We start from the raw sequence: 24,871 nt of genomic DNA on the forward strand, positions 1-24,871 counted from the left end.
TTTGATTTGCAACTCTATAAAACATTTAGGAAATAAAACCATCTTGAACCATTTGGCAGGAAGTAATGTTTTCCTTCTTGAACTCCCAACTTACTTTGCAATTTTTTCTTGACTCTATCATGGTCTTCCTAGAATTATCATATTCATGTAAACATCTTTTCTTTTTCTATAAGCTAATAAGCCTCTCAAAGGCAGGTATCATCTTAACACCTAGATGGTTCTTGACAACAGAGCCTTGCAAAGCATGTGTCACTAAATATTGGTTGACAGAGATAAAATCACCTTTGTATAGATTAAATTCTTACTTTAATTCCTAAAGTACCAAATTTCTACTTTCCAGCAGGGCAGCAAAGTCAGCAGGAATGCTGGGCAGGATCGTCCACGTCTCCAAATTGTGAAATATCCAGTCTCCCAGTTGACCTTCCTGGAAGAATCCTGGGGGTCTTTTAGCCCCAGCACTCCAATCCCTCATGGAGTAGGCAAAGCCTGAACAATTCTGGGGTTCATGCTTGCATCTGCCAAGTGTGCATGTATTGAACTCATGATAGGCACTGTAGAATGCAAGGCTGTCTTGTTAATGTGGGAAAACCACGGGTGCTGGGGACATGGTGAAGGGACGTTGTGTGATCAATCATAGCACCCACGTTTAAATTTCACACACACCCCCAACACTGTTCAGGCCATAGAAACCATAGCTGAAGGGTTGCCAGATTTTTCACTTCTAAAGAGCAACCTAGACAAATAGAATCTCATGTCCTTACACAGGAGATGGCATAGGTGATAACTGTGAGAACAGCAGGCAGAGTTAACCAGTGGGGCTTGAGTGCTGAAGTAGGAGGACAAGTAAGCTGGGTCCCTAAAGAGAAGGGCTACAGAGGGCAGATGACATGGATAAAGGCGAGGATGAGGTGCTAGGACTAGGAGACGCTTCAGCTTCATTATGTCTAATGCGAGGATACTAACAGTACCTTCCTCACAGGGATGGTATTATGACTAACAGAGATAAAACCTTCAAGGTACTCAGTACAGTACTCAATTAATGCCATTGAATTTTTTCTTTCTTTCTTTTTTTTTTTTTTTTTTTGAGACTGAGTTTCACTCTTGTTGACCATATTGGAGTTCAATGTCGCAATCTCGGCTCACTGCAACCTCCACCTCCCAGATTCAAGTGATTCTCCTGCCTCAGCCTCCTAAGTAGCTGGGATTACAGGAATGCACCACCACACCAGCCAAGTTTGTATTTTTAGTAGAGATGGTGTTTCACTTTGTTGGCCAGACTGGTCTTGAACTCCTGACCTCAGGTGATCCACCTGCCTCGGCCTCCCAAATTGCTGGGATGAAGGCGTGAGCCACCATGCCTAGCCATCGAATGTTACATAATGTTCTTTAAAATTTTTAATGTTATATATAATGTGTGTTGTTTATGTATAAATTATACATATATGCACATATACGTATAATTTATGTTATTCTCTGTTGTATTTCTTAGAATTGCATCCCATGGTCCATTTCAATCAATACTCTTTCTCTGATAGACACACAAGAGATATGTCACTCTTACCTTTGCTTCCTCAAAAGATCAAGAATGAAGCCAGGCATGGTGACTCATGCCTGTAATCCCGACACTTTGGGAGAACAAGGCAGGTGGATCACCTAAGGACGGGAGTTTGAGACCAGCCTGGCCAACATGGTGAAACCCCTTCTCTACTGAAAACGCAAAAAAAAAAAAAAAAAAAAAAAATTAGCTGGGCGTGGTGGCATGTGCCTGTAATTCCAGCTACTCGGGAGGCTGAAGCAGGAGAATTGCTTGAACCCTGGAGGTGGAGGTGGCAGTGAGCTGAGATTGCACCACTGCACTCCAGCCTGGGTGAGGGAGCAAGGCTCCATCTAAAAATAAAAATAAATTAATTAATTTAAAAAAAAGATTAAGAATGAAAATTGAATTGGCTGGGTGCAGTGGCTCACACCTGTAATTCCAGCACTTTTGGAGGCCAAGGCGGGCAGATCACCTGAGGTGAGGAGTTTGAGACCAGCCTGGCCAACATGGTGAAACCCAATCTCTACTACAAATACAAAAATTAGCTGCGTATAGTGGTGAGCGCCTATAACCCCAGCTACTTGGGAGGCTGAGGCAAGAGAATTGCTGAAACCTGGAAGGTGGAGGTTGCAGTGAGCCGAGATCATGCCATTACTCCAGCCTGGGCAACGAAAGCGAGACTCCCATCTCAAAAAAAAAAAAAAAAAAGAATGAAAATTACCCACTTCAGAATGTTTCTCATTTTTGGGTTCTGAATCACCATCTTCTGCTTATATTTTCAGGCTGCATCCACTTCTTAGGGACAATGTGATTTTTAAGTTGCCTCCCTGCTGTGTAAAGTGGTACTTCCTCTCTTTTATGCTTGAAGCAGCTTCATTTTGGTTCTAGTTTCTGAAATTTGATTAAGTCTTATTTATTTTCACTACGCCCTTCATGATTTTATTGATTTTAGTTATGTTCCTTATTCACATTCATTTCTTTCATTCAGAAAGTCCCAGTATCCTGAATAAATCCAGTCTATAATTGTGGTCATTTAGTTCTCTTTTGCTAGACTTTCTTTACCTCTACTCTGTTCATCACAGAGTAGTCCTACATTGACTCCAAATCCATGTGTGAAAGAGATGTCCATAACACCATAGAAATTGTCTACACACTATTATTTCAAATAGAGGAGGCACTACAATCCCATCACCATTTCACAACAACTACTTTCATTGTCTACATGCACTTTTAGGGGGCTTTTTGTTTGTTTGTTTTTTGAGATGGGATCCCACTATGTTGCCCAGGCTGCTTTCAAACCCCTGGAGTCAAGCCTTCTTAAGTAGCTGGAACTACAGATGCACACTACTGTGCCTGGCCTCCACTTTAAAAAATAATGATAACAAAGTCTATGTAAAATAATTACAAACATGGCCAAAGAAACACTGACCTTAAGCATATTGTCTCTGAACCTGGGGACTTTCGAAGACATTTTCAATGCACAGCAAGCGGTGCGATCAATCTACCTTTAGGTCTCATGTAAATTTGTTTCATTTTTGACAGCTAAACTTGGAGAAATGATGCTTCAAGCATCACAACAGCATTGACTGACAACTCCCTAAGTGTTGCATCTTTTATAGCAAACATAATTGACAGCTCATAGCTAAAGAGCTGCACATGTGTATGGATTTGGTCCATACCGAACACAGTGAAAAAAAATCAAAGAAGATACTTGCTCTATTTGTTATGTATTAAGATTCAATTAATATGGTAAAATATACGCATCTTGGGATAGATTTACTTGTGGGCTAGGACAGGTTCCATTTTGAATAGTATAGAAGCTTAATATATAGCAATTATGTACTAAAATTTCCTCTAATAAGCACTTTACTTGTTTTCTTACCCCATATATATTTATTTAGCTGGGAGTGGTCTAGATCAGCAGTTTCCAACCTTTTGGGCACTAGGAACCGGTTTCATGGAAGACAATTTTTCCACCACTGGGGTTTGGGGGATGGTTTCAGGATGAAACTGTTCCACTTCAGATCAGGCATTAGTTAGATTCTCACAAGGAGCATGCAACACAGGTCCCTCGCATGTGCAGTTCACAATAGGGTTCTCACTCCCATGAGAATCTAATGCCGCCACTGATCTGACAGGAGGCAAAGCTCAGGCAGTAATGCTGGCTCACCTGCCACTGGCCCCCTTCTGTGTGGCCCGGTTCCTAACAGGCCGTGGACCAGTACTGGTCCACGGCCCAGGGGTTGGGGACCCCTGGTCTAGATAATTAGAGACTTTTCAAGTTGTAGATTTAAATACCACTCAAGCTATCTTTTGTGGGTATCTGGCTGTGAGGATTAAGTTTAAAAATCTGGCCATATTAAAAACAAGAATTCTGAAATTCCATTTCTAGGTATATACCCCACAGAACAGAAAGCAGGGGCTTGAACAGATATTTGTACATCTATGTTCATAACAGCATAATTCGCAATAGCCAAAAGGTAGAAACAACCCCAGTGACTATCGATGGATGAATAAGTAGACAAATGTGTATATCTATACAATGGAATATTACTCAGGCTTCAAAAGGAAGAAAATTCTGACAAATGCTACAACATGGATGAACCTTGAATACATTGTGCTAAAAATAACAAAGCTGGAGGCAGCACATTACCTGACTTCAAACTATACTACAAGGCTACAGTAACCAAAACAGCATAGTACTGGTACTAAAGCAGACACATAGACCGATGGAACAAAATAGAGAACCCAGAAATAAAACCACACACCTACAACTATCTAATCTTCAACAAAGCCGACAAAAATAAGCAATGGAGAAAGGAATCCCTCTTCAAGAACTGGTGCTGGGATAACTGGCTAGCCATATGCAAAAGAATCAAATTGGACTCCTACCTTTCACCATATACAAAAATTAACTCAAGATGGATTAACGATTTAAGTGTAAGACCTCAAACTATAAAAATCCTAAAAGAAAACCTAGAAAATACCATTTTGGACATCGGCCTCAGCTAAGAATTTATCTCTAAGTCCTCAAAAGCAATTGCACCAAAGCAAAAATTGACAAATAGGACCTAAATAAACTAAAGAGTTTCTGTACAGCAAAATAAACTAACAACAGAGTGAACAGACAACTTACAGAATGGGAAAAATTTTCATAAACTGCACCTGACAAAGGACTAATATCCAAAATCTATAAGAAACATAATTCAGCAAGCAAAAAACAAATAACCACATCAAAAAGCGGGCAAAAGCATAACAGCCACTTCCCAGAGGAAGACATACAACTGGTCAACAAATATGTGAAAAAATGCTCAACATCACTAATCATCAGAGAAATGCAAATCAAAACGACAATGAGATACCATCTCGTGCCAGTCAGAATGGCTATTATTAAAAAAAAAAACTCAAAAAAATAACAGATGTTGGTGAGGCTGCAGAGAAAAGGGAATGCTTATACCCTGTTGGTGGGAATGTAAATTTGTTTAGCCACTGTGGAAAGCAGTTTAGAGATTTCTCAAAGAACTAAAAATAGAACTATAATGTGACCCAGTACTCCCATTACTGGGTATATATCAAAACGAAAAGAAATCATTCTACCAAAAAGACAGTATGTTAATTGCAGTACTTTTTACAATAGCAAAGACATGGAGTCAATCTGGACACCTGCCAACAGTGGAGGGATAAAGAAAATGTGGTACATGTACACCATGGAATACTATGCAGCCATAAAAGAGGAACAAAATCAAGTCCTTTGCAGCATCATGGATGCAGCTGGAAGCCATTATCCTAAGTGAACTAACAGAGAAACAGAAAACCAAATACTTCATGTTCTCACCTATAAGTAGAAGCTAAACATTGAGTACACACGGACATAAAGTTGGGAACAATAGACACCAGGGACTACTAGAGGGAGGAAAGAGGAAAGGGGGTAAGGACTGAAAAATTACCTATTAGGAACTATGCTCAGTGCCTGGGTGATAGGATTATTCATACCTCAGGTCTCAGCATCACATGATATATCCATATATCAAACCTGCACATGTACCCCCAGATCTAAATAAAAGTTGGAAAAAAATGGCAAAATGAAAAAAAATTATGCAAAGTGAAACAAGTCAGATACAAAAGGACAAATATTGGATATGATTCCACTTATAAAAGGCACATAAAACAGTCAAACTCATAGAGACAGAAAGTAGAATGGTGGGTGTGAGGGGCTGGAGGAAGGAGTTTGGGGAGTGAAAGATCTCACTTGTCTGTGGAAACCATTAAGTCTTTGTATTTTTTTCCAGGCTTAGATTTTTGTATAGATCCACAAAGTTCTGCAGCTCCAGGGATGCTTTCCAGGAATCCTGTAATGCAGGGCAGAGCAGGGGCACATCAATTTTTTGAGGACTACATCATTTAGCTATGCTCACTAGGTAGGAAGAGGGGAGGAGGATGGGGAAGAGGTGGTAAAGGAGACAGGAATAAGGAAATGAGGTATGTGGAACACAGGAGAAAGAAATTACAATTGTGCCAATTTACACTGGTGCCACAGCCTGTCATACCTTTCAGTGTGAGTCAGAGAGAGATGGAAGGTGAAAATCAACTCTTCTCGTCAGAAGTATATAAAACAAGTATGTAGCATTTCAAGAATAATGGTAAGTTGCACACCTATTTATCCACCAGTCATCTAAAGATAAAAAACATTGGCACCTCCTGTACCCTTCTGAAGGCATTCTTCCTCCTCCCAGAGGTATTTACTATCCTGAATTTTGTGTTTTCATTGTCTTGCTTTTCTTTACAGTTTTACTATGTAGGGATAAACCCTTAAACAATATCTTGCTTACTTTTGCCTATTTTTTGTAAATGGAATCCTACTGTGGCTATGCATATGTGACTTCCTAGTTTTTGCTGTACTGGTGAAACTCAACCATATTCATATGTATAATTAAAGTTCATTCATTCTCATTGCTGTATGGTGCTCTTTTGTCCATCCATCCTCCTATCAACAGACAGGTTATTTTTGTTGTTACCAAAATAAAAATGTTGCTATGAACATCCTGATACATGTCTCCTGATGCACTGTGCAAGACCTTCTGCAGGGCATGTATATAGGAATGTAATTGATGAATTGTTGGCTGTGCTCATCTTAAGTTGAATAGGTTACTAATTACCTGGTTGATTTCATGAGTTGTACCAATTTACACTCCTATCAGCAGCATCTAATAGTTCCTGCTATCCCACATCTCAGCAACACTTGGTGTTAGTACAACACTTTGATTTTCCTGATGTTCATCTAACAAGCTGACTTTAGAACAAAACCCTCACATTAGACATGACCCCACTATATTGGATTTTTAGGACCTAGGATTCCTGATGCCTACAATAGGTGCTCAAAAAGTGAGAACAAAATGAAAAGAATCTAAGCTTTAGCGATTTGGTAAAGTACATGAGTACATTTCTTTTCTTTTTTGTTTTTTTTCGAGACAGAGTCTCGCTCTGTCACCCAGGCTGGAGTGCAATGGCGCAATCTCGGCTCACTGCAACCTCTGCCTCCCGGGCTCAAGTGATTCTCCTGCCTCAGCCTCCTGAGAAGCTGGGATTACAAGCGTGTTCCACCGCTCCCAGCTAATTTTTGTATTTGTAGTAGAGGCGGGGTTTCACCATGTTACCCAGGCTGGTCTTGAACTCCTGACCTCAGGTGATCTACCCGCCTCAGCCTCCCAAAGTGCTGGGATTACAGGTGTGAGCCACCATGCCCGGCCTCTTTTTTTTTCATATTTTAAAGATTAATCAGTGCATTTCAATCTTTCCTGTGTCTCCAAATTATGAATCTAATGTGAACATTTAGCAGTGCATTTGTTCCCAAATTCAAAGGCTACACAGGAAATGTAATGCAGGAGTACAAGCATTGCCCCTAGAGGTGGAAAATGTACTACATTCGCTTTACTGTACAATCTGCAATCATGCATTCTGAGAAATGTGTCGTTAGGTGATTCCGTCACTGTGCAAACATCATTGAGTGTAGTTACACACATCTCAATGGTGTAGCCTTCTATACATCTTGGCTGTATGGTACAGCCTATTGTTCCCAGGAAACAAATCTGCACAGCATGTTACTGGAACACTGTAGGCAACTGTAACTCAATGGTAAGTAAATGTGTATCTAAACATAGAAAAGGTACAGTAAAAATACTGTATAAAAGGTAAAAATGGTACATTTGCATAGGACACTAACCATGGACAGAGCTTGCAAGGCTGTAAGTTGCTCTGGGTGAGTCAGTGAGTGAGTGGTAAGTGAATGTGAAGGCCTAGAACATTGCTGTTTACTACTGTAGACTTTACAAACACAATACACTTAGGCTACAATAAATTTATTAAAAAATTGTCTTTCTTCAATAAGAAATTCACCTTAGCGTACTATAACTTTTTAACTTCATAAAATTTTTAATATTTTAAAAGTTTTTGACTCTTTTATAATAACACTTGGCTTAAAACATAAGCACACTGTACAGGCGTACAAAAACATTTTCTTTCTTTATATTCCTTTTCTTTCTTTATACCCTTATTCTTCTATAAGCTTTTTTCATTCTTTAATTTGTTTTTTAGCTTCTTAAACTTGTCTGTTAAAAACAAAGACACAAATACACACATTATCCTACACAGGGTCAGGATCACCAACGTCACTGTCTTCCACCTCCACAGTGTGTCCCACTGGAAGGTCTTCAGGAGCAATAACACGTATGGAGCTCCTATGACAATAACGCCTTCTAGAATATCTCCTGAAGGATCTACCTGAGTTTGTTTTACAGCTAACTTTTTATTTTTATAAGTAGAAGGAGTACACTCCAAATTAACAATAAAAACTATAGGGTATAGCCTGATAAATAAATAAACCAGTAACATAGTTCATTATCATGTATTATGTATTGTACATAATTGTATGTCCTTTAATAGGACTGGCTGTGCATAGATTTGTTTACACTATCATCACCACAAATGGGTAAACAATGCATTGTACTATTGTAGCAGGACGAGCTGCAGACAAGAACCCCTCAGACACTGAGCTGTAGAAGGAAAGGGCTTTATTCAGCTGGGAGCATTGGCGGACTCATCTCCGAAAACCAAGCTCCCCGAGTAAGCAATTCCTATCCCTTTTAAGGGCTGACTACTCTAAGGTGGTCCACGTGAGAGGGTCATGATCGATTCAGCAAGCAGGGGGTACGTGAGTGGGGGCTGCATGCACCAGTCATCAGAACGGAACAGAACAGGACAGGGATTTTCACGATGCTTTTCCATACAATGTCTGAAATCTATAGATAATACAAGCAGTTAGGTTAGGGGTTGATTTTCAACTACCAGGCACAGGGTGCAGTGCTGGGCTATCTGCCTGTGGATTCCATTTCTGCCTTTTAGTTTTTACTTCTTCTTTCTTTGGAGGCACAAATTCGGCATAAGACAATATGAGGGGTGGTCTCCTCCCTTACTATGATGTCTTGATGGCTATAAGGTCATTAGGAGATAGCAACTTTTTAGCTCTGTTATAATTTTATGGGACCACTGTCTTATGTGAAGGTCACTGTTGACCAAAACTGCATAATGCAGTGCATGACAGCATTCTAGTAAAGAACTGCGACATGAATTTCAGAAAAAGGAAAAATCTCCACCACTCCTAACCTTAATTTTAGTACTTAGTTTTTATATGGTTTAATATCAATAATTTTTTAATAGTATAAATCCTGCTTCCACATACTTACTGTTTTTTACTTGGTTAAATTTCCACAACTAAAAATTTAAAAAAAATTTAAAATAATCTCACAATGTGTAGGAACTACTGTTTAAAGACATCTATTTTAATGAGCTATAAAGTCTTGGTTCTCTGCTGGGCTCATGCCTGTAATCCCAGCACTTTGGGAGGCCAAAGTGGGTGGATCATCTAAGTTCAGGAGTTCGAGACCAGCCTGGCCAACATGGCAAAACCTCATCTGCACTAAAAATACAAAAATTAGCTGGGCATGGTGGTGGCCACCTGTAATCCCAGCTACTCAGGAGGCTGAGGCAGGAGAATTGCTTGAACCCGGGAGGCAGAAGGTGCAGTGAGCCGAGATTACACCACTGCACTGCAGCCTGGGCGACAACAGCGAAATTCCATCTCAAAAATAAATAAATAAATAAAATAAATAAAGTCTTGATTCCCAAATGCTAGTTTATCCATCTGTTGACAAAAGGAGTCAAACTCTGTAAAATATTTTGAAGAGACTTATTCTGAGTCAAATATGAGTGATCATGGCCCGTGACATAGCCCTCAGGAGGTCCTGAGAACATGTGCCCAAGGTGGTTGGGGCACAGCTTGGTTTTATACATTTTAGGGAGGCATGAGACATCAATCAAATACATTTAAGAAATACATTGGTTTGGTCCAGAAAGACCTGGGACTGATAGAAAGGGAATGTTCAGTTTAAGATAAAGATTGTGGAGACCAAAGTTCTTTAGAAGTCTTATAGTGGCTGCCCTTAGAGACAATGGATGACCAATGTTTCCTATTCAGATCTTAGTTAATCTCTTTAGGATTGGGAGGGTCTGGAAGAAAAAGATCTAGCTATGTTAACAGAGATTCTTTACGGATGCATATCCCACCCCTCCAAGGACAGCTTTGCAGGGCCATTTCAAGATATGGCAAAGAAACATGTTTTGGGGTAAAATATTTTGATTTTCTTCCTTGTCTCGTAATGTTATGCCAGAGTCAGGTTGGAAAGTAAGTCACCATATATAGGGTTAAGTAAAACCCATCTGATAAGAATTTATGATTTGTAGGGCATGACTCCCCAAACCCCGTGTATAGGAATTTGGGCAAGATAAAAAAATCAGAGTTTAGTCCTCTGACCTCTGCCAATTTCTCATGATATTTTTTGCTAGTCTAAAAGCTAATAACAGAAAGAACAACAGGATGGCATTTTATACAAGTAAATGTATTCCATTTAAAAGATTTTTATTTATTGTGAAATTATGTCATTCTACCTTTTTAATGTTAAAAAGTTGTTTCGTGAAATGATGGTGATAGTACAGGGTGTTTGCTTGACAACTTTATATGATCTCCGATTTTCTGTGTTTTACTTTTACTGACCCTTCAAATCTAAGTGTTTGTAAACCCTTTTAAAGTGTGTTACTACATCATTTAATATGTGTTTCGTAGAAAGCGCCCTGGGAGTTAACCGTCAGGAGCACGCAAGTTTCAGAAAGCAAGACATACTCATCTCTAACAATTGATCAGTTCTGATTGGCTTTCAAGTAAGGCTTAGTACCAACGCGTAGGGAGGGACGTGCAAAAACGAGAAAGGTAGTGTTTGACCTCACCGGTTTAAGGTTTATCCTGTACAGTTAAGAAACAACGCAGGAAAGTGCCAGTTTGACAGCTGCTGCAGGAGAGTCTTGACTTGGATCCAGAAGAACGTGGAAAGTTAGAGGAGGGGAAAACCCCTACTAGGATAAGACACACAGGAAGCAATGCTTGGAATCCATCTGGGGCCCCGGCCGCCCTGCCAAGGTGGAGGAAGAGCCCGCTCGAGATGCAGCAAGGGGGCTGGGAGGGAAGGGCTGGCTTAAAGTGCCACGTGGAAGTGAGCGCCAAAGAGACTAGGAGAGCGTGGAAGTGAGTTCCAAAGAGACAGAATTCAGGACGTGAAGAGAAAGCGCCCGCGATAAACTACCCACTAGCGCTCCTTGTTGAGGGCGACAGCAGCCAGGGGTGGAGTCGGATACGGCCCGCGCACTCCATGCACCCAATCAGCGACTTGCCGTCTCGGGTCGCGGGACACGCCCCCCGATCCAAAGGCCCTAGAAGCTCTTGCTCAGGACAGCCTCTGGAGCCCCGCGCCCATTAGCGCCTGCGCCGTCTCTAGGCCCCGCCCCGTCACCCCTGCGGCCCTGGATCTCCCACAGCTAACATGGCGGCCCCCTGTGTGTCCTACGGCGGAACAGTTTCCTACTGGTTTCTTCTCTGGGGTAGGGGTACCCTCGTCCGGAAGCAAAGCCTCTGGAAAACCGCGGCAGCTGAGTTGCAACCAAATGTCAGATCCCAGGTAAGGCCTGGGAGGACTGGAAGCGGTTTATCTCTGCCGCGCGAGGATGTGGAGCCAGCGCGGACACCCCCCAGCATCTCGTGCCTTCAGGCAGGGTAGACATTTAGTGGAGATCTGAGGTTGGGGGTGGGGAGGTGGGTGTTGGCTTGCAGCGGCCGCTCTGGAGATTGTTACTTGTTTTTTCGCGGGTTGCAGCCAGGGGAACTTACCTGCAGGTGGAAGTGGAGCGACCTCTTCTTTCATTTGGCGGCTGAGCTAAAGGTCAGTGCCCTAGGTCTGGTGTTGGGTCCAGTCCTACCCTGCCCTGTTGTCCAGAGAGGAGGAGAGCCGCGCCAGAGAAGAATGACGGGAATTGGATTCCTGCAGGGGCCTGGAAGACAATGGAGAAAGTCACGTTCTGTAGAGGACAGTGACTTTTTAGAAGTGCCTTCAATCTGCGCAATTTCTGTCTTCTTAATTTTCCCGAATCTTTCTCTATGGAAAGATGCAGGCCAGAACTTGTACATTTCGTTTAATCCAGAGGGAAGTGGGGAGTCAACAGCTGGTAGGCTGATGATGCCAATTTACTGACATGCGATCTCAGAGGAGGAAAAAGATTTGAGAGGGAAGAAACGAGTTTAGTTTGGGATTATGTTTTAGGCATCTGGGATTTCCAGTAGGTCTATAAATAGGCAAGTCTATAGCTCAGGAGAAGAACTGATTTCGAAGTGCCCTGTTATCTTGTAGATGGTAATTGAGGCCTTGTAAACAAATTAAATTACCTAGGGAGAGTGTACTGAGAAGTAGGCAGAGGGACAGGGCCCTGAAGGACAAATAAGAAATAGGAGGCCCCAAGATTGAGAATGAGGGACCAAACAAGCAGGGGAGAAACCAGCCAGTGTGGTATCATGGAAAACAGGTGAATGTTTCAAGGAGGGAGAGTGATAACCAGTACCAATTATTGCAGGGAAGTCAAACACCATGCTTTAAAAACTATATTGAAAAAAAAAAACCCATCTTTTTTTATGTTCTTTCTTTTATATTTGAACCTAGATCAACCAATCCATTCTATCTATTCATGTGGATATTTGCTTTTACTTTTTTTCTTACTGGAAAATGTGCTAGAAATTTTTATTTTTTCATGCATCTCTTTGAGTATATCTTTGCTGTATACACATGATTATGAGAGGGACTGTGTCATACAGAGTATTTTTATTGTTGACATTTAATGTGTGTATTGGGGGATGGCTAACTTTCTGTCCCTCCTGGTATCTATTCTATGCTTTTTTCGTGTTCTTATAATCGTGTATAAACATACATGCATAGGTGTACTTTACAAAAAATGGACCATATTTGATTGCATTTTACTTTTTTGCTTTTCTCTTCTACATATGCAGTATATTATAAAGTAGAAATTTTTCAGGGTCCCCTATTATGTTTTTAAAAGCATTTTTAACTGCTGCATACTATTCCATGATAAGAATATATCAAAGTTAATGTAACAATTGATGGACTTTTGCTTTGTTTCTACTTTCTTTGCACCAATAAAGTTTCAGTAAACATCTGGTCTAGTTGTTAAGTACTGGTTTAGTAAAATGGATGAAGAATGATTTCTCCTTGTTACTTTAATTTTCATCTCCTTGACCAGTCTTGAAACAACCCCTTTCTCCCATATGGCAGATGTTTACTGAGCACTTTGCCAGGCACTGTGAAGTAAACAATTTAAAGTCGAACAATTACAAGACAGTATCCACCCTTAGCACTCTTAAGGGATGGTCCTGAAATGGCTGAATCCCCAGATTCCTGAATACTACTACAGCATGTGTTTTACCACATGAAGTACAGCTCAGCTATAACTGAAACACTTAGCTGACTCCCCTTTAGATTCTTATGATTGCATACATATACCTAAAGACGTTGATAAAGATTTTTGTTTATCCTGGCGCAGAGCTTATCTGTCTTAAATATTAACATTTTTTCACTTCTGCCTACAACATTAATAGTTAGATTTCTCTTGGTAGCCCAAGAGAAGTTTTTTATTATTTTATAAAATAATAAAAATTTTAATCACTTAATGAGTGACAAAACACTATACCTGGTCTTTTGTTTGTTCAAAGTTTAATTTCCTTAATTAGAAAATCTCTTCAGAGGTTACAGCAAACTTGAAGGGTGTAGGAGAATAGAATAATAATAAAGTGCATTTCCTGCAGAGTATTTTTGCATTTTGTTTATATATGTAAATGTATACTAGGTGGTGATATAAACAGTAGATCTTACTATGGGTCACAGTTTAAAAAGTTTGAGAAACACTGATTCAATAAGGAAAAAGAAGCGAGTTTTCTTAAGCTATTCCTGGGTTCTCAGCTGAGACCTTCACTAGCAGACTACCTCTTGCATACCAGTCTTGTGGTATGCATGTTTTGTGTTAATACCTCAGTACAATTGCAAATGTCTGAGTGTCCCAAATTTGGGGTGGAAGAGGCAGTCTTACTCATGAATGGCCAAACTTTTCAGATTATATATCCATGAATATCAGGGATCTACAGTGTATTGTGATATTTACAGAGGTAAGTACAGAAGAGCACAGAAATGATACGCCTGAGTCAGACTAGAGTTTTTGACCAGGTAGAGGATCGTCATGGGCAGCTTCCCCGAGGAAGCAAAGGAAAATAGCGTCTTTAGCAGCAATTAGAAGTTACATGAAAACAGAAAGCTATTCTCTTCAAGGAAGACATAATAGGTGCACAAGGCTATAGAGATGTACTGAGTGATAGCGGGTTTTGTCAGCAACAATTGGTTATAGCATAGGGTTTTGGTGAGAGAATGGTGAGAGACAGGACTGGAAAGTTTGGCAGGAATCAGTATGGTCTGTTTTGCTATGCTTAGGTAGCTGATTTTTTTATCTGTCACAAATGCAAATAGTGTTAGCATTATTATGAGCAGTTGACAGTTCCCTTCCATGCTGTACTACAAAGTTTACCCATGAATTCATAAATCCTCTATCAATATGGCTAATACAGGAATGCTAATTTGGCTTTCTATAATATTTGTGATTTTTGTAATAAGGAAAAGCAAAAGCAATGCTATTTTGAGAAATATTTCTACAAAACGTTAATAGGGTGCTTCTTAATTATTCTCTACTACTGAACACTTTCTTAGTGCTTAAACATTTAGTTTTTGCCAAGCCAAGATTCCTTTGTTGATTTAGACCGTCTGCTAGAGAAGTGATCAATGGCATTAAATGGCTTGGTCCTTTATATTTCGGTTACACTGTAAACACATTCCTGTCTCTGTCTAAAGTATCTTTTTGTTTTGTTTTGTTTTGTTTTGTTTTTTCATCTCCCATGCTCCTGGAGGTTATAATAACCTGTATTTATCACAGCATTCTGTTGGTCTACTTTAGTAGGGGCTTCATAAATTTTTTTTGACAAATGGCTAAAAAACGCTTTGGAAAACAAATGGTATAATTGACTTGAATTTGTATCAGATGCTCTACACAGCTCTGTAAATTAGTTATGCCCCCGCCCCTGATAATTTTTGAATATATTTATTTTGAATCCCAGTTTATTAGCAACGGAAAAGAAAAGCCCTTTGGTAGGATAAGCTATTGCCTTTGAGATCTAATCCTGTCCTTGTAAGGATAGAATTGAGTGTGTTCCTCATTGTTTTAATTACAAAAAATACCTCTACATTAAAATTTACACTTTCCTTATTTGGCAATTTATAAGTGTCTTATTTAATAAGGGCTTGATAATAAATGCTACTGTCATTCCCACCCCTCTTTCCCTTATAAAACAAGATAAGTAAACTTTCTTGTACTATGCTTCGTTGTTGTAATTAGGATGATGAATGTATCAGTTATTTATTGCTACATAACTAATTATCCTAAAATTTAGCAGCTGAACTAACAGACATTTGTTTTCTACAGTTTATGTGGGTCAGGGTTCTCCAGACACACCTTGCTGGGTCCTCTTGCTCAGGGTCTCTGGTAAGGCAACAGTCCAGGTATTGCCCGGGGCTGCAGTCATCTCAAGGCTCCACTGTGGGTGGGGAGAGTCTGCTTCTAGGCTCACTCAGTGTTGTCATTAGCAGGATTTAGATTCTTGCAGGCTGTCAGACTGAAGGCCCCAGGTCCTTGCTGACTGTTGGCCAGAGCCCTCCCTCAGCTCCTGCCACATGTGCCTCTAGGGCAGCTCAGCACATCTGGCTTCCCTCAGGCTGATGAAGAAAAGGTAAGCAAGAGAGCAGAACAGCAGGCGGCAGATTCACTGGGAGCCATCTTGGAAGCTGCCTACAACAGTGGAAAACCCACATATACTTCTTTTCTTGTTATCTCAGTGTCTCTCTCATGTATTTAGGTCTTTCCTCTACGGTTCTGATGTGCAGGCATATATGAGTGCCTATGTGTGTGCACATGTGGGTACATCTGAACACCTGCTGTGTCATTCTTTCTGTCAGATAGGATTATTAGCTTAAAGAAAATTGCATCTTTACTATGTTTTGTTTTCTTATCTCATTATGGCAACATTCTCATTTTAATATCACTCATTTCTTTACAATTTTTTCTGTTAACACTTAATACAGAGCCTGGTCTATAATAATTGCTCAAATTTGTTAAATGAACTAGTAAAGTAGTTTATTTTTAGAATTTTATTCTGCAAAACCAAGCATATAAAAAATAGAATAATATAATGAACTCCACAGATCTGTCAACCAGCTTCAACAATTATTAGTATTTTCCCAGTCTTGTTTTTATTTCTCCCCTCCCACCCCCCAGAGTCATTTAATGTAAACCCCAAACATTCTGTTATTTTACTTATAGGTACTTGAATATGCATCTCTAACAGAAAGGTTTTTTTTAAAAAAAAAAAAAATAGATTCCTTGCCCCCACCGTATCTAACAGAAGGAACAGTAGTTTCTTATCATCTGTTACCTATTTCATGTTCAAATTTCTCTGAATTGTCCCAATGGTAGCTTTTTATAGTTGGTTTATTTTAATTCGGAGTTAAACAGGGTTTATGCATTTTATTTGATTGATAAGTATATTAAGTGTTTTAATTTATAACAGGTTGTGGAATTAACATAAATGGTAAATTTTGTTTAAATAAGTGGATTTCCTTATTTACTTAACATAGTATCCATTTCCCCTTCATAGTAGCATCCCGATTTCCCCAGGAGGAATTAGTTCTTTTTCATTGGTTATAGTTGAGAAGATCTGGCTATAGTCCGGAATAAATCTGGGACACCTGACTCAAAGTAATCCTATCAGATGTTCCTCCTCCTGAGATCCTGAGCATACAGGCAGGACAGCTGGAATGCCATTTTGTCTTAATGGACACATTCTGATTGAACCTGCATGGATAACTTTTAGTTGATAGACATCCATTGGACCCTGCCTGCTTTCTTTTCTCTTCTCTTTTCTTTTTTAAATTTTTATTTATTTTTATTTTTAATTTTTTGAGAGAGTCTCACTCTGTCACCCAGGCTGGAGTGTGCAGTGGCGCTCTCTCGGCTCACTGCAACCTCCACCTCCCGGGTTCAAGCCATTCTCCTGCCTCAGCCTCCCAAGGAGCTGGGATTACAAGTGCCCACCAGCTTACCTGGCTAATTTTTGTATTTTTATTAGAGACAAGGTTTCACTCTGTTGGCCAGGCCGGTCTCAAACTCCTGAACTCGTGATCTCCTTGGCCTCCCTAAGTGCTGGGATTACAGGTGTGAGCCACTGCACCTGGCTGCAAATTGTTCTTAACAGTGGCAAAGCAAATTCCCTTCAAGAATTCTTGGTGTTTTTAGGTAAAGATCTGTTTTTTTCACACTCTTAACCTCACCTTGTTTAATGGATTATACCAATGAACAATGGACTCCTTTGAATGTAAATATTTTTGTGTGAATTCATTGCTGGAATAATTCTGGACATTTAATAAACATATTCAATATCCAGATACTGATGCTGTGATAACTTTGTAAATTTAATGTTATAAGTTTCCAGAATGTCATACTCTTAAGCAATATGTAGAAATGTCTTTGAAAAAGATCTTAAAGACTTTTTATGAAAAATAGCAAATTAGGGCAATTTTTTAAACCTTTTCTAAATGAACAACAGTGAAAATGTTTATATATATGTTTAAACCTCAATCATGTTAAAAGTAGGAAAGCCACCACCTTATGTCACAAACTCTGGAGACTATAGACAGATGCAATTTTAAATCATGTGAAAAACCAAGTCTTCAATAATCAACTCTTTTGCTTGAGAAGATGCTAAACCATTGTAGGAGCAAAAGGAACAGTGTGGAAGAGACAGCTGAAGAAAATACAAAGGGATATTTACCTAGCAAAATGGAAGAATTATTTTACCACAGCTACTTCACACTGTCAAGAACATTTAAAAATCAGTTGAGTGAGGAAGAGCTCTATGAGATAGGATAAGACAAGAAGATGTGATTAAAAGAAACTGTTGAGGCGAGAATTTTGAGGATAGACCAATGATATAAAAAGCTAAAAATGCATAGTGGCTGCAGTAAGCAGAATTGACACTGCAGAAAGAGGGAAAAAACCATAGAGTCAAGATTTCAAAATCATACGGAATGCACAAACAAGGGATAAGAAATAAGACTAAGAGAAGCTGATCTAAACTGTAGAGAACAGAAGAACAGATAATTGCTGTGGCTGAAAAAGAGAGCTGAATAAGTCAGTCAGAATTCATTGGATATTTATTTTTGAAGTTGATAGGAGTACATTTAAACATTTTATTCAGAGACACATGTATTGTCACTGGTAAAATGAGAGCAAGCTCTATATGGTCCAAATTGCCAGCTCAAAAGCCATAAAAAAGAAAACGCAATTTTTTTTTCCTATAGCAAAATAGAGAAAATAGGAAGGAAGCATAAAAAATATAAAGATTAAATAAGATGAATGACAAGACAGAATAGCTGTTAAACCCCATGTGACTTGGGTATTCTCATCTACTAAAATCTCAGATTGGGTTAAAAAAACAAAACCTAAAATTGTCTAAAACTTAAATGAAAAAGATGGGCAGTGATATTCCAGGGAAATGTAAATAGGAGGTAGAAAGGGTTACAATATTATGACCCAACAGAGTTGAAGAAAAAAAAATATTACATAGGAGTAGAAAACTTTGTAATGCTGAACGGTACAATCTACCCTAAGATATAACTCTCTGGAACTAAATAGCACATTGAATAGACCACTGAAACATACAAAAGAAACCAACCATAGGGAAAGAAAATTGACAAAAGATTACAGACATTGTATGAATATAGATTCCTGTCTGTTTGGAATTATTCTCCTGGCTCACTAGTAATGAGAATTTTCTTAGTATGAATGGATACTTAAAATTTTTTTCTCTAGTTCCTTTCTTTCTTTCTTTCTTTCTTTTTCTTTTTTTTTTTTTTTTTTTTTTTTGGGAGACAGAGTCTCCCTCTGTTGCCCAGGCTGGAGTGCAGTGGCGTGATCTTGGCTCACTGCAACCTCTGCCTCCCTGGTTCAAGCAATTCTACTGCCTCAGCTTCCTGGGTAGCTGGGATAACAGGCACCCACCACCATACCCTGCTAATTTTTGTGATTTTTTGTAGAGATGGGGGTCTCACAATGTTGGCCAGGCTGGTCTCAAACTCCTGACCTCAAGTGATCCACCCACCTCGGCCTCCCAAAGTGCTAGAATTACAGGCATGAGCCACTGTATCTAGCCATCTCTAATTTCTTTCTTACAGTTTTTCTGTCTTTACAACCACTGCATCACAGTTCTTTGAATATGTGGTATTCCATCTGTTAAACCTACCACCTTTTGGTCTCAGCAGACCATCTTCTATTTCACGGAGAAAATAGTGGGCGTAAGACATAAGTAACCTTGCCTTTCTGCCTACCTTCCCTCACCTACAAACAATTTGTTTCATTACTAGTAGAAGACTGTTTTTTGTCCTAGCACTAATGCTTGCCATTTTTTCTGCTTCTCTTTGAGTGTCAACCTCATGTCTCAGGTATGGATTATTAACAGACCTGTATCTGAAGCTCAGGTCTGTCCATGCTCACACCCACAAGGCCACCTGCCTCCTGGACATCTGTCTTCCTGGGATGTCCATCAACATCTCACACACATTCTCAAATCTGAACGCATCACTTTCCTCCCTGATCTTGCTCCTCGTCTGGAATCCCTTCAGTGAGAGGAGCCATATGCTCCAGGAGGCACACTTCTCCTCCTCAGGGCTGTGGTTGGTGATTGGCAGGGAGTGTGGTTGTAGTGACCTGAAAGAAAGTCTTTGTGGGTTCACCTGTATTAGGATTGTTTTAGCTGTGAACAAAAACATTTTGTCATGTTATGTATAAAAACCAGCAATATAATCATCCTTTTGGCAATGGAACATTTGGGAGAATTATCTCTACTATGTGATTGCTACTTTTCGGCCCCCTAATCACACCTTTGCTATGATTCTTGAGGTAGAAAGATAATTTCTCTTCACTTTGAATATGTGAAGCAACATTCTGCATTGCCTAAAGAAGACGTAGACTCATAAAGAACACATTTTAAAATCCCCTGGAAAACAGTAAAAACGTAAGATGGGAACCACTATGGTGGGGAGTTGGTGCTGGTGGTGCTGGCCTGTGGCAAGGGGAGCAGGGGTGTACAGACAGGCTGTGCCTGTAAAAGAAGGGACCATGCATTAGCCAGTTGTGGTCATGCTTTTACTCATTGATGGCAACACTGTATCTTCACAAAGCATTGTAAGAAACGATAATGATTGGCTAGTAGTATGTTTTAGAAGGATGTGATCTCCTAAGTAAAAATAAACTCAAGTTTCAGGTAATTTTGAATTGCCCTTTTCTTACTCATTAAAGAGTAAGAAGAAACTATATTTTTACTATCTTAATTCGGAAGAGTTTAAAAACATACATTTTTTTCATTAATTGGGTATTGTTACATTTCTCCTGTATTTTTTCTTGTATTTTCTAGTGTAACTTTAGTGACAAATTACTGTAGAGGCATCTGAATTTAGGATTCTCGGAAGGGAAGGGGATGGAGATAGGAGGGATGGTGCCAGTGAATGATGTCTGTCTGAGTGAGATTTATGTTTATGAAAAAGGAAGTGAGTGGATTGCTAAGATTGTGGTTTTAAAGCCTGAATATTGCTTTAAGAGTGTTTAGAATTGTTGGGGCCAGGATGAAGGTTGAGAACTACAGGTTTAAGATCTTAAGAAAAGCCAGGACCAGAAAGATCTGTTCTAGTTATTTCCAGCTACCGGATGCAGCTGAATGGCATTTGAAAACATTTTTCTCGTTCTTTAGCATCTTTGATTGAAGGCGAAGTCTTAATGCCTTTGAGGGAAATTCCTAGTACCACAGCATAAAAGGACCAGCAGCAGCAAGTGTGATATAATTACTGATGCCTTTAAAAGATATGCGAGCCCTTATTTCTGCAGTTAGCATGTTGAACCAAATTAATAATAATAAATCTTCCCAATGTTTAGTCAAGCAATTTTTTCTTTTTATCATTTTAATATAAGGACCATGGAATAAAGTCTTAAGCTAAGCCAAAAGATGGTTAAAGATAGGCCGGATTTTTACCCACAAGTAAGGTGAATACCCGCAGTGTAAGGTGCTCTTCCCCAGGCCATGCCATTTGCTCTCATGTTTTCTGCCTGCTGGTTTCTGGTGCATCGGTATTTGCTTTTTTAAGGGAGTGGCCTTTTACTCTTTATCCCATGTGCCAAATATCAAAACTCACTGACATTGACCAATCATTATCAAAAGTGGATGTTTAAAAGAGATCAGGAGGTAGCATACCACTTACAGGTATTTTTGGTTTTAATGTATTGAAATGCTAGTAGCTTAAACTACATTGTAAGCAAGCTTTTGAGCAGGGGACAGATTCTAACAACTTTTTTAGCAGACCTTTTAAACTTTTTTTTTGGACTCTTGTCACTTGAATACCATAATAAAAGAAGACAATTACTCGCATATATTATTTTATTTAAGGACGGTGCCCTAGAAGATCACAGTCTAATTTATTTCCTTTTCTTTCCATCTGTATTTTCTGTTAGATATTAAGGCTAAGACATACTGCAGTTAGAACAACAAAGAAAAATGTTCCCTCCTCAAAACGTGAAACTTACACAGAGGATTTTATTAAAAAGCAGATTGAAGAGTTCAACATAGGAAAGAGACATTTAGCCAACATGATGGGAGAAGATCCAGAGACTTTCACTCAAGAAGATATTGATGTAAGTACAGTTACTCTGTTGGAAAAGTAATTGCTGTAGAGTTTTAGATATTAAAAGCACTTTTCTTCATGAGCCCCTTAGCTCTGTGTTTTAATCAAGCTGTCAGAATAAAGAAAAATGCTGCTATCCATTGCAAGTTGGGGCCACAGTTTCAAAGACAAATGTGCAGGATTTACATAGTGTGGTGAGTTTTAGGTGTTACCTAGAAATGAGTCTATAAATGCTCATACACTATTGGGAAATGTTTAACCTATTGTGTAGTCTTAGACTCAGCTTTCTTACAAAATGATAAAACAGATGATAATGAAAATAGAGTCAAATTTATATCAAGTCCCATAAGTAAACCTTGGCCCAGTGTTTTTGTCAACTTAAATATATATCTGAATTTTCAAAATGGGGGCATAGTCTAAGTGATTTGAAAATTAGGATCAGAATTCTATTCACTCTTGAATTATTATATTCCTGATAAGAGCAATAATTGTTGATAGTATTTTTGCTGGACATCCTAGAGTAGCTAGCAAAGGAAGTTGAATTTAACAACTTTGAATCTTGTCCTTATTTTAAAAAAGTAACATCTAATATCCCATGATGTTTTATATTTAACAGAAGAACAACATCTTTGTATAGATAATAACATTCTTACATGATTTTAATATTATTTTTAGTCATTTTGTGCATGTTAGTTTAATTTCAATCTTTTTGTATTCCTTTCCTATTTATAAATGGTACTGAAGTATCACTTTCAGGCCCCAGAGCAACATTTTTTATTCAACCAGAAGGATTTCTTTCTTTTTTTTTTTTTTTTTTTTTTTTTGGAGACGGAGTCTTGCTCTGTTGCCCAGGCTAGAGTGCAATGGCACAATCTTGGCTCACTGCAACCTTTGCCTCCCGGGTTCAAGCAATTCTCCTGCCTCAGCCTCCTGAGTAGCTGGGCTTACGGGCATGTGCCACCACACCCAGCTAATTTTTGTATTTTTAGTACAGATGGGGTTTCAATATGTTGGTCAGGCTGGTCTTGAACTCCTGACCTCTGGTGATCCACCCACGTCAGCCTCCCAAAGTGTTGGGATTACAGGCGTTAGCCACTGGGCCTGGTCCAGAAGGATTTCTTATTGCTCTTCTAGGTTAGGTGATTTGTAGTTAGGGATTTTGTAGCTGCTGTCCTCTTTTTGAATTTTATGGTAATCTGGACAGTATTGGGGGATATTATCTATGAAGAGATGCTATTCTTCAGTTATGTATAAAATATCATGAGATGTTAGATATTACTTTTTAAAAATTAGAACAAGGTTCAAAGTTCTTAAATTTAAATTTGATATTACTTTTTAAAAATTAGAACAAAGTTCAAAGTTCTTAAATTTAAGTTCCTTTGCTAGCTATCCTGGGACGTTTAGCAAAAAAAAAAATTATTGACCGTTATTGCTTTTATCAGGAATGTAATAATTGAAGAGTGCAACAGGAATAGAATTCAGGTCCTAATTTTCAAATCACCTAGAACATAGACTCTCTAGACTCTAGGTTTGCCTACCCCGGACTTTCATATAAGTAGAATCATATAGTATTTGGTCTTTAGTAACTGGCTTCTTTCACTTAGCACAATGTTTTCATGTTTATCTGCATTGTGGCATGTGTCAGTACTTCATTCCTTTTTAATACTGAATAGTTTTCGGTTGTATGGATATACCACATTTTACGAATTCAGTCATCAGTTGATGGGCATTTGGGTTTCCACTTTTGGTTATGAATAATGCTACCATGAATGTGCATGCTGTAAAGTTCTTGTGCAGACGTATGTTTTTATTTCTCTTATGTATATACCTTAGAAACCATTGCTAATCCAAGGTCATGAAAATTCACCCCTGTATTTTCTTCTACTAGTTTTGTAGTTTTAGCTCTTACATTTAGGTGTTTGATCCATTTTAAGGTTATTTTTGTGTGTGATATGAGGCAGGGGTCTAGCTTTGTTCTTTTCCATGTGGACATTCAGTTGTTCCAGCATCATTTGTTGGAAAGACTATTTTTTCCCATTGAATTATTTTGTCACTCGTATTGAATATCAGTGTAACTGTAAGGGTTTAATTCTGGACCTTATTTTATTCCATTGATCTATACATTTATCCTTATGCCAGTACCCCTTTGTCTTGATTACTGTAGCTTTATAGTAAGTTTTGAAATTGGGAAGTGTAAGTTCTCTTCTTTCCTTCTTGCTTTTCAAGATTATTTTGGTTGTTCTTTGCTCCTTGAATTTTCATATGAAATTTTAGGATCAGCTTGTCAGTTCCTGCAAGGAGCCACCTAAGATTTGGATAGGGATTGTACTGAATCTCTAGATTGATTTTGAGAGTATTCCCATCTTTATGTTAATTAAGTCTTCTGATCGCTGAACATGGAGTGTCCTTCTATAGATACAGATCCTCTTTAATTTCTCAGTGATGTTTTGTAGTTTTCAGAGTCTAAATTTGGCACTTTTTTGTTAAATTTATTCCTAAGTATTAATGCCTTAGAAACTTCTCTATTGTAAATAGATTTGTTCTCTTTTATAATATTTTTGGGTTTCTTATTGCAACTGAATACAGTTGATTTTTGTTTATTTTTTATTTTGAATCTACATCCTTGCTGAACGTACTAATTCTCATAGTTCTTAGTGAATTCCTTGGGATTTTCTAAATATAGGATATAGCAAGATAGCGCATATATAGAAGGGTGTAGCAGGATATCCCATATATTTATGAATCCCAAAGAATCCACTAAAAACTACGAGAATTAGTAGGATATTTCAACTGCAAATGGAAATAGTTTTACTTCATTTTTCCTAATCTGGATACCTCTATTTCTTTTTCTTACCTACTTTCCTTGGCTTAGAACCTCTAACAATGTTGAGTAGAAATGGCAAGAGTGGGCGTCCTAATTTTGTTCCTGATCTTGGGGGAAAGCATTCAGTCATTCACCATTAAATATGATGTTGGCTGTGGGTTTTTCATGGATGCTCTATCAGATTCAGTAAGTTTTTTTCCATACCTAGTTTGTTGAACTTTTTTGTTGTGGTGGTTAGTGTTT

General features: G+C 38.7%; 1 protein-coding gene across 1 annotated transcript in view; it reads left to right on the forward strand.

The window, feature by feature from the left end:
* Positions 1-11,439: 11,439 nt before the first annotated feature.
* Positions 11,440-24,871, forward strand: part of MRPS9 (mitochondrial ribosomal protein S9) — a 56,555-nt gene continuing 43,123 nt past the window's right edge. The window contains exons 1-2 of the mRNA XM_050754208.1: positions 11,440-11,598; positions 21,635-21,814. Of these exons, the coding sequence (XP_050610165.1) occupies positions 11,464-11,598; positions 21,635-21,814 (315 nt within the window). The 5' untranslated portion in view covers positions 11,440-11,463. The remainder of the gene's footprint in view (positions 11,599-21,634; positions 21,815-24,871) is intronic.

This window comes from Macaca thibetana, chromosome 13 (assembly GCF_024542745.1).
Source record: "Macaca thibetana thibetana isolate TM-01 chromosome 13, ASM2454274v1, whole genome shotgun sequence".
Taxonomy (NCBI): Eukaryota; Metazoa; Chordata; class Mammalia; order Primates; family Cercopithecidae; genus Macaca; species Macaca thibetana.